Here is a 10,782-nt window from a genome sequence, read left to right on the forward strand (position 1 = left end):
AGAGCCTGCGGAAGCATTCCTTAGTGTCATGAAGGGCACAGGCCTCAGGCATCAGCACCTGTGTCTTGGGATCCTGAGGGCATGTTCCAACACATCCTGGGCAGTGAGACTGACCGAGTTTCCTTCTCTTTCTTGCAGCTTCACAAAGCAATCAGACTACCCCAGGTGAGTCACTACAGCCCAGCCTTCTTCTCTGGACCTCCACCCTCTTGTGTTTTCAGAAGCAGGAAAAGAACAGGCTCCTTACAGGGAGTGATTTCCCTCTGAGGACTCTGGGCTTTGTCACAATGACCAGCTGAGTCTCCAGGACCATGGCTGTCACAGAGTTCAGCCTGGAGAGTCCCTCGGATCCCTGCCATCACTGGCCGCCTGTGCTCATTGGGAGAGAGGGGCGGTGGAAGAGGTTTTGGCCCTCTGGTCCTTCCAGGTGCCATTCACTGTCCTAGTCAGCCTGTGGAAAGTCGTGACCATTTCAAAAACACAGCCAAGTAAAACCCTGATGCATGCTCATCCGAATGAAAGAATTCATTCACGTGGAGAGCACAGCCCCCAAAGTGCCCTTTGTGTCATAATGGCAATGTTCAGTGCCAGATATGTTGGGCAGTGCTGGTGTGTGGCTCTTCTTGGCCATCCAGTGGGCAGTGGAGTGAGTGGTCAAGGCTCCGAGACATCCTGCAACAAGGAAGAGGATTTCACTTCTTCTTTTAATGGCAGGCCATTGGATTTAAACATTTCCAGTAAAATCCTAAAATCACTTCCTTGTCTTTCTAGGTTGGTGGCAGCCAACCTCGGCAACCACTGAGGGTAAGTCTCAGGCTTCTCCACCTCACGTGTAGGCTTGGCTGCCCTTGGTGCAGATGCTGGCGGGTGCACAGCCTCTCTCACCCTGCACACCCCTACCCCCAGGCTAGCCCCACTGCACATTATACCCTGCTTGCCCTTTCGTGCACACAGCCAGCATCTCGCTGGCATACATGCAACTTCACACTGCCCCTGCTAGCTAGATCACGTTTGCTCCGTCTCCTTCCAAGTAAATGAGATAATTGATTCTTCAGAGAATAGAAACAAAGGGTTTGATTTCTTGGAGTGTCACCAACGCTGTGGGAGGAAGAAGGGAGATGACAAATGGATAATTTCACAAATAATCATGCTTTTACCTGCAAGTGTTATGTGATGACATGGATACAGCTCTGGAACTTTTTATTGTCCTTAAGAAATTGCTCTCACCGTCTTTTTAAATGCCTGTACCATATTCCATAGCACAGCTGTGTCCACAAACTATTTAACTAGTCCTCAGGTGCTGGGCATTTTGGTAATTTATATTTCTTCATTATTATAAATGATTCTGTGATGAAGAATACCTTTATAAATAAATGTGGGCAGGCCTCATTTTGTCCTTTAGAATGGGGATAGATTTACTGGACTGAAGTTAACATAGTGTCTGGTGTCTAGAATATACTTTAGGAACACAAAATCTTATGGTAATTATCTTAAGGTCTTAGCTGTGCATGTGGCCGCATGGCCATCAAAAAAAGGTTGTAAAATTACACAGTACTGAAATAGAGAAAGTGACCTCCTCCCTCAGGTAGAATGCAGTATTAAATATGTATTTCAGAATTAATGACATAATTACAGCTGTGACAGGTGTTTCAGGGGGAAAGATCACTGCGCAAAGGGCCTATCAGCAGGGGCCTCACTTGATCCAGGGGTTAGCGGAAGTTCTGTATGAAGCCGAGGATTACGAGAAAAGCAGACTCATTTGCTGACACTGGGTCTGGAGCCAAAGCTTTGGCTCCCATCTGCCCACTGTGTTAGGATTCACTCTGTTCCATTCACTCTATCCCAGCCACTCCCTCAGACCATGAGCTCCCTGAGGGTGTGGCCTGTAGCCAGCATCTCCATGTGGCCCCAGGGTCAGCACATTTCTGGCACAGAGCAAGCAAGCTCTCCAAGACTGTGTCAAGGATGCCAGGAAACTCATCATTATCTTTTCTCTTTGTCAACAGCTCCTTCCCACATTGTCACCAGTCCAACCTGTAAGTGTTGAGCTCCCTGATGAATCCCCTCTCCCTTCACCCTCAGGGGCAGTGGCACTGGAGAGAGATGATGGGAATCATGAGGAGAGGGCTTTCCTAAGTGTAGTGACCCAGGAAGGGTTTCCCGCTGACCCTGGGTGGACAGGCCAGGTCTAGGCCACCTCCTGTTGGCATTCTGTGCAGCAATTTTGTGCTCTCGGGGCCACAGAATTTCTATTTTGTCGCAGCAGCAAATTATTCCTGTGGAGGCTTCCTGTCCCAGCCATCAGGACGCTTCTCCAGCCCTTTCTATCCCGGGAACTACCCGAACAACGCCCGGTGTGTGTGGGATATCGAGGTCCAGAATAATGACTACGTGACCGTTGTCTTCAGAGACGTGCAGTGAGTGTGTGGGTGTGGAGCGGGATACATGGATACACAGACACTTTAGAAGTGAACAGACGGGACCTAGAACTTTATCAAAGAGGCTTCCCATTGACATTTTCTCCAGTGGGTTCAATTTGTGACTCAGCATGAAGACAGCCCAGGAAAGTGGGGCCAGGACAAGGGCCTTAGTTTCAAGTCTCAGTTTGGTCACAAATTTGCTGTGTGTCTGGAGGAGATCCCTTAACTTTCCTTAGCCTCTGTCAGAAAAGAGAAATAAAATACCTGCTCACCCTTCCACCATTCCCTGGTTATTGGAAATGTCACAAGAGAAATACACACATGAAGGTACTTGGAAAACATTATCCAGGGGAGGGACTCTGTTGGGAGCAATACTAATAAATAATAATGCAAAGGACCCAATTAACAAACACACCAGCTGTTCTCTTCTCTGCGCTCCCTCTTTTATTGGGAGCAGGTCCCAGGGCTCAGGTAGAAGTGGAAAAAACATTCTGTTAGACAGAAGAGACATCATCAAAGCACATTAACGTGTGACTGGCCTGGGGTGGGGAGTGGCCATGCAAGGGGCACAAGTGCTTTGAGTGTCCTGGAGAGAAGGCACCACAACTTCTTCCCTCTGAGTCACCACTAAGCAAGATTGTTTTCTCTTTCGATTTCTCATTTGCAGTGGCTTTGGGGGGATGTCCCTGCCTTGGAAATTAATGTGAGGTCTTACAGAAGATAGATGATTATGATTGACTTGTCATTATAATTCATGTGGATTTCGGGGACTTCATTTAAAGCTCATGAAGTCCCATGGAGGGAGGCCCACCAGGGCTGGTTCTTCAGGCAGCATCTTGACAGCAATGGCCACAGCATTTACTCTATGAAGCACTTTCCATGAGCTATTCCATCTGAGCCTCACAGGGGCTCTGTGCACGGATAGGATGATCCCCTTGTAGGCAAGAACCCAACCTTCAGGGAGGGAATTTGACTTGTCCAACCCTGTGCTCACTCAGTAACTCATTTCCATCACCATGAATTCGTGGATATTCATTTCATTCTAGGGGAAACCAGGCTCTTTTTGTGGAAGAAAGTGTAAGGCAGGGTGGGAGTCTTTCCTGCTATGATTCAAAGGGCTGTCGAGAGAGGGGATGGACATGTCAAATGTGTGACCCCAAAAAGCAGGAAGGACTAAGACCCATGTATGCAGACCATGGGGAGAGGAACCTCTGCTTTCTTCAAGAGAATCTGTTATTTTCAGTTATTAAATTTTGTTCAGAGTTTCTGACCTAGGGGTGACCCCACACCCACACCTGACCTCCTGCCTCCACTCCTGGTGGGAGGTGAAGCCAAAGCCATGTGTCCTGTCTCCACAGGCTCGAGGGGAACTGTAACTACGATTACATCGAAGTGTTCGATGGCCCCTACCACAGCTCCCCTGTCATGGCCCGGCTTTGTCACGGGGCAAGGGACGCCTTCACTTCATCATCCAACTTCATGTCCATCCGCTTTGTCAGCGATGGCAGCGTCACCAGGAGGGGGTTCCAGGCTGACTACTACTCTAGTCCCTCCAACCACAGCACCAGTAAGTCCCCAGGCTTGTCTGGGTTGGGGCACCCTCCAGAGCCCTCTCCTCCTCATCCTTTCTGTGGTGGTGGGACCGGAACCAGGAGCAGCCCTGGCAGGTCACTGAGGCTTGATCTGGTGCTGAAGTGGAATAGGAGCAGTGGGTCTTGGGACTCTAGCTGCCCAGAAATGAGGTCAAGGGTGAGAACTGACCAATATGCTGTGTACTGACATTACTAATGTGGTCAGCAGAGACGGAGTAGAATGTGCAAGATGATGCCTTCAGCATATAGTGAGACATCCGTGCCGAGGGCAGAAGTGAGCCCTGGCTTGAGGCCTTGTGACCATTCCAGAGCATGGGACACTGTGACATGTCCTGAGACCTGGCACATTTGGCTGCTGTCTGAAAGTCACTGGTCACTCAGCCACTTCCAGCAGAGGCTCATGGTCACCATTCCAGCTGTTAAATGGACTCATTTACAGGCTGGCCAGGGACTGGGCCAGGTGATGGACAAGCGCTCATTTTCAACCCGCATTTTAAGCTTTGAACCTGCTCCATAGCTGCAGGACCTTATCTCACAGCATCCCCACAACTCACCTGGAGCGTTACTTTACTTTCTAGATAATGGTACCTTGGCCAAACATTTCACTCCTTTCACATCCTGCCCTCGGTTCTTCACCTGAGGAGTCCCCAGTGCCTGAGTCCACACAGGGCTCTCCTGAGAATGAGACTCACTGGAGCCACAGGACCCCTCAGGGGGTGGTGGTGGGAGTGTATCCTCATGTGGACTGTCTTTGTCAGCCACCTCGGTCCCAGCAACTCTGTATGGGGGGAGCTTAAGAGGGACTTTCTGGGGCTGGGGGGCTGGCTAACTTCATTATCTGCCCTTGGTTGCCAGAGCTGCTTTGTCTGTCGAATGAAATGCAAGTCAATGTGAGCAGGCGCTACCTGGAATCCCTGGGCTATTCTGCCAGTGACCTTGTCATTCCCAGCTGGAACGGAGTCTACCAGTGTAGGCCCCATATAACATCAAGCCAGGTGACCTTCACAATTCCCCACTCAGGCTGTGGCACCACCCAGCAGGTAAGCCTGGGCCTTCCCACTCTACCTCCTGCTGAGAAAGCTTTCTTACTGGAATATGTGCACTGTGTTGCTAGAATTCTGGGGAGCCAGGTGACATGATTATGTCTGTGTAACCAGAACGTTATCAGGGTGAGCATATAAATCTGTTCCTTGCCACATCCAAAGAGAAAGAAGGAGGATGGGGTGAGGGCAGCAGGCAGTGTTTCCAGCACTTTCCAGCACCGAGAGGGCCCAGCTGGCCACCACTCATGCCAGCAGCTTCAAGAGTTGGAAGCTTATACAGTTTGTGGTTGGGGTGGGTGAGAGGGGCGGGAGCCTCATTAAGTGAAAGAATGCAAACATAACTTACTCCTTCCTCGGTGATAACATATCAGGTTGCCTTACATTCTAGGGTTTGCATTTAGGCTGCTATGGTGCTCCTCCTTGCCAAAGCACCCACAGCTTGTGGGAACTTGTACCTGGCTAGAAGTTTGCTTCTGACCATCCCAGTATTGGGGAAAGGAAGAGTTTCCCCTGGTCTCCTCCTGGCCATGATTCTCTTGGGCTCAACTTACTCAGAGCCAGATGATCATGACCTTGGAACTTCCAGGGGGCCTTGTTCACCTGCGTCCTCTTGGCCATTTGGGCCATTAGAGAAGCTACTCTTGGTCCCATCCTACTCCACCACAGTGCTTTTGCTTGACTTCCAACCCCTGTCCCTGTCATCCCTTCCAGGGGTATTTATTGATGCTACTGATGCTGTGATTGAACATGCCAAGCCCTGGGGAAAGAAAGCATCCTTTGCTTGAGATGCTCACAGACCACCTGGTGCAAGGTTCTCATCCCCAGAAAACTCACTCTCACTAGGTGGTAGGCACATCAAATGGTGCAATATTCTTATGAATTTGGTGCTTGATGTGGTGCAGGAAGTGAGAAAGCAGGCTGTGACAGAGTACTCTGCCTCGCCACGTCCACCTGACTGTCCATCTGAGCTCTGGGGAGGACCCTTTGCTCCAGCGGCCAGAGACCTGCTGCAACAATAACTCTGATCTGTCACTTTCAGCCCTGGTAGCTTCAGATGCCACACTGCAATAGCCACTGACCCAGATCCAGCCACCGATCCAGACAGTGCAGTGCAAACTACTGCAGGCAGCCCCTCTCCTAAGTACATGCCTGCCTCCCCTGATTTCTCCCACCAACAGGGACAATGAAAAAGAACAAGCCAGAATGGTCCTTAGCCCTGGAGTCCACACTCAGCTTAGTCATACCACAGGGCAAGGGATCACCAGGACACATCCATCTCCCAATGAGGAGCAGCTCCCAGGGGGCCTCAACACCTGGTCCCCACGGTGGTCCCCTGTAAGTGGGAGAGAAGAGGGGATTGTGAAAGGAGGGTCCTACAAGTTAAGCAGCATGCCCATCCCAGATAATGCTGGCCCTGGCAGTAGGCCTGTGCCATCTCTGGTTCTGGGAGGCTTCTTGAAGCCTGTAGAGTGGCTTCCCTCTCATTCCAAACAGAACCAGCAATGAGAGTCTCTTAGCAGGAGACATGGGCCTGACTCTGCTCCCCTGCCTGCCTCTCCCAGGTTGACAGTGACACCATCACCTATTCCAACGTCATCAGGGCAGCTGCTTCAAGAGGCATCATCAAGAGGACCAAGGACATCCACATTCACGTCAGCTGCAAAATGCTCCAGAGTACTTGGGTGGACACAATGTACATCATTAACAACAGCATTGACATCCAGGAAGTGCAGTATGGCAATTATGACGTGAACATTTCCTTTTATACATCCCCTTCATTCTTACATCCTGTCACCAGCGGCCAGTACTATGTGGACTTGAACCAGAGTTTGTACCTTCAGGCTGAAATCCTTCATGCCAACACCTCTTTGGCTTTGTTCGTGGATACCTGTGTGGCATCTCCAAATCCCAATGACTTTACATCTTTGACTTACTATCTAATCCGGAGTGGGTAAGGAATGTTTTCACGAGGGGGACTTCAACCTATCACTGATCACCCAAACACAAGTAGCCCAAGGCTTCTGAATGCAGAATTTGGCCCTAAGAGCTCAAGCTTAACCAGTCAGGTTGTCCCATCTGAGTAACGTACAGTGAGGTGGGAGTGTGATGAATTGAATGACTCACCAGTGGTCACCAAGCAGGTTGGTTGTAAACTACCTTTTGGCTGCAGGTCACTGAACTCAAGGCAAGCCTTAGTATTAGAAGGACGTGGGTGTAGTGAGGAAGTATTCATTTTGAATCAGATGGAGACTGAGATGCCAGCTCTGCCACGTGACCATCCATAGCACTCTGGGAGGGCAGGTGCACTTCTCTGAGCCAGTTTTTTCACCCATCAAATGAGCATAGTGGTGCACACATCACAGGCTGCTGGGAGGATTAAAGGAGAAAGAGTAGGTGGGCATTTGGGAAACAAAATGCACAGTAGGTGGTCCACAATGAATATAGCACTGAAGGCCCAGAATGTTGACCTACATCAATTGGGCATAGAGGTGCTCAGAGTCCAGGGTTCCCACCAAGGTCAAAGATGCAGAGGCAAGGCCAGTGGTGTCCAGGCCAGGGCCTTGATGCCTGGGCTGGGCTGTCTTATAGAGTCTTGTCTTCCTATGTACAGGACTCTTGAGAGCTCACAGGGACACTGGGGTGTGCAGCTGAAATGACTCGTCTTTCGTCTCTGCCCATTGGTGTCTACATCGTTTCTGGGCTCATAATTTGACCTTGGCACCTCAGTAACAATTGCCTCACACAGAAGTGGTACTGACAGGGGAAGGCGATCTGCTAGGACTCAGGGCCAGGAGGTTAAATTTCACTCCTCCTTGAGACTCTAAGAACAGCATCTCTTTCTGGGCACAATTTTCATTAAGTGTCGACTTGGTAAATGGGGGTTGAGATTTGTCTAGCAGCTACACAGTGGTTCAATTCACAACAGCCTCCTTGGCAGCCAAGATGGGGAAGAAGTTTCCCTAGATGCTCTTTTTACAAATGGTCACCAGGTGACCTTTGAAGTTCTGTCCAATGATTGCGATTAATGCCAGGTAGTTAGTGATTTGGGTCCTCTCCATTAAAGGCACCTTTTGGGTCAAACTCTGGCATGTACATGTATATAAGGCAATGCAATTTTATGGGAAGGGAGGATGTGCATATGGGGATACATGATTCCCAGCTGTATCTGGAGCTCAGGGACTCATGGGCTACACCTGGGAATCAAACAAATCACCCACCTGGATGTCCATTAGACTATCTTTGAGCTTCAGACACCTGCAGGGTCCCCAGACCATGCTGGGGTGGGTCAGGTGACACAGCCTTGGAGAGGGGAAGGCACCAAAGACACCCATGGGTAGCCAGGTGTCACCTTGCCTGACCCTGAGACATGGAGAGGGAAGGAAATGCCATCTTCCCTCCTGTCCTCTTCCTGGGCCCTGTCACTTCCTGTCTCACCTGGGTAACCTGGGACCACTGAGCACACAGTCACTGTGCAATATGGGGCCAGCTTGTCAATGTGGACACCTGGACTGGCCCGCTGCTCTAAGATGCTGCTGAGGTGCACGAACTCCAGGATTTTCCTGCACAGCCAGGAGTGAATGTGGGAACCACGCATTCCAAAGCAGGCAATGGGGTGCCACAGGAGGTGTGCCCTGAAGTCAGGTGTTGAGTTCCACACCCAGTGGGTCCAAGTCACGATGGATGAGGCCCTGGTGAGCGTGAACAGGTTCCTTTTCTCTTCTTCCAGGTGTGTGAAGGACGAGACCTACCAATCCTACACTCAGCCATCGCCGCACATCGTCCGCTTCAAATTCAGCTCCTTCCACATCCTGGACCGCTTCCCCTCTGTGTACCTGCGGTGTAAGATGGTGGTGTGCAGGGCCTACGACTACTCCTCCCGCTGCCACAGAGGCTGCGTGATGAGGTCAAAGAGGGACGTGGGCTCCTACCAGGAGAAGGTGGATGTCACCCTGGGACCCATCCAGCTGCGGCCCCTGCACACTGAGGAGAGGACCCTGGGTAGGTGACCACCCTCCCAACCCAGTGCCCACGGGGGCCCAGGCCCATGACCCACAGGGACTCAGGGTGTTGCAGTCGGTGTTGTGTTCCACCGAGAACTGGGCATCTACTGTGAGTGTGGCATGCTGTGCTGTGCCGTGCCCAGTGAGACAGAGTTCCGCTGCACCTGCCTCCTGCCTTCTCCCAAGGGCTCCTGGTCTAATAGGGACCAACACGTGGAGTCTGGTCAATGGAGATCTGACCTGGGATGCAAACCCACCTGGCACCTCTGACCTCTGGGTTCTGACTCCTCATCTGTAAGACCAAACTGTTCAGACTTACCTGTTGGGACAGATGAGAGAGTTGCCTAAAATAATGTTAGGTAAAGTGTCGTGGCCTCTGCCTGTTACAGCCACTGAGCGTGATGAATGGTGGCTTTTGTTCAAGTTGTTATTGCCACCGGTATTAACAACTGTAATGAGAACATTACTACTGATGACATTGACGAGAACAACCTGGAGTACCAGGAACAGGAAGCCAGGGTGTGAGAAGGCCACGGGGTACAGGCAAGACAGATGTTTTCTGACAGCTCCCAGGGGCTGACACTGGCCAAGCCATTTCATTGTCCTCACCTGGAGTGGGGACCACGTGTGCTGATCTGTTGTGAGTGTGGATGTGGAAGTGTCTGCAGAGTGAGTCCCAGGGTTTCAGGTGCAGGCCAAGGCCAGGTCAGGTCACCAGAGGTGGTGGCTCCAGGGACAGGGGCAGTGTTGGGGTAGCAGTAGTCTTCACAAGCCATCCCCTGGGTGACACGGCTCCACCCCCTGGAGCATCTTTAACAGCTCTCTCTCCTCGTGGCCCGTATTCAGGCCATCCCATGTTGGGCTGATTCTAGTCTCTTTCCTTACTTATTCATTCATACCATGCATATTTGCTGAAGGCCTACTATGTGCCAGGAGACAAATAACTAAAAACAGAAACAGGTAAAAAGCCTCACCCCTAAAATGCTTACCATTCCAGACGGAGAGGACAGTGCAGGGTACCTCTAAGGGGAGTCAGAGCTGTGGGGAGGGTGTCAGGGTAGGGAGATGGGTGTGATGGGATGACAAGGACCCTGCTCACTCCTCTCCTCTCCCTTCTCTTCCAGGGGCACCACAATAGGGGGGGTCTGGATACTGCTTGCCCCTACAAATGGTGGCTCTGCGACGTGATATCAGAGGAATGAAGGCTCAGGACAATACTCAGACCTGGGCCCCAAGAGCACAGACAAACAAGCCAGAAACATGTGCCTTGAGCATGGCACCCAACAGCACCCCAACTCTGTTTACTATGGCCCAGGCTTATGGTGGATGGGGGTGGGAAAAGTCAGGGGCAGCTTTTCCTAAAACCGGTCTCAGTGCTGGGTCTGAATGTCGGGCCAGCAGCTGCTGCATCTAAAACCCTGCGTGTGACTGTGTGCCAAACGCTCACAGGTGCAGAGCTCCCTCTAGAGAATTACTGTTCTGACCTTTTAGAAACTCACTTCTTAGCCCTGTAGTGTGTGTACATCTTAACCTCTCAATTTATAGGAGAAGCCGAATAAAGAATTGATTTCAAGCAAGTATCAGTTTGGTCATTGTTTGTAGTGACTCACCTAAGCACTAGATACCTTCAAACGAAGCTAAGTAGGGTGGGCTGTCCAAAGAAATGATCGACGTCACCGGCCTCTGCCCTTTGCTTTCCAGAACCTTCCTGAGAATGGATAAGTAA

The 10,782-nt window shown here is 50.8% G+C and overlaps 1 protein-coding gene across 1 annotated transcript in view; it reads left to right on the forward strand.

The window, feature by feature from the left end:
* DMBT1 (deleted in malignant brain tumors 1) overlaps positions 1–10,633 on the forward strand; it is a 57,376-nt gene extending 46,743 nt beyond the window's left edge. The window contains 9 exon segments of the mRNA XM_045854000.1: positions 139–165; positions 772–804; positions 2,007–2,036; positions 2,264–2,417; positions 3,779–3,987; positions 4,868–5,052; positions 6,618–7,006; positions 8,783–9,054; positions 10,181–10,633. Coding sequence (XP_045709956.1) covers positions 139–165; positions 772–804; positions 2,007–2,036; positions 2,264–2,417; positions 3,779–3,987; positions 4,868–5,052; positions 6,618–7,006; positions 8,783–9,054; positions 10,181–10,194 — 1,313 coding nt within the window. The 3' untranslated portion in view covers positions 10,195–10,633.
* The last annotated feature ends 149 nt before the right edge of the window (positions 10,634–10,782 follow it).

Source organism: Phyllostomus hastatus, unplaced genomic scaffold (genome assembly GCF_019186645.2).
Source record: "Phyllostomus hastatus isolate PE091 unplaced genomic scaffold, TTU_PhHast_1.1 phas_scaffold_1066, whole genome shotgun sequence".
Taxonomy (NCBI): Eukaryota; Metazoa; Chordata; class Mammalia; order Chiroptera; family Phyllostomidae; genus Phyllostomus; species Phyllostomus hastatus.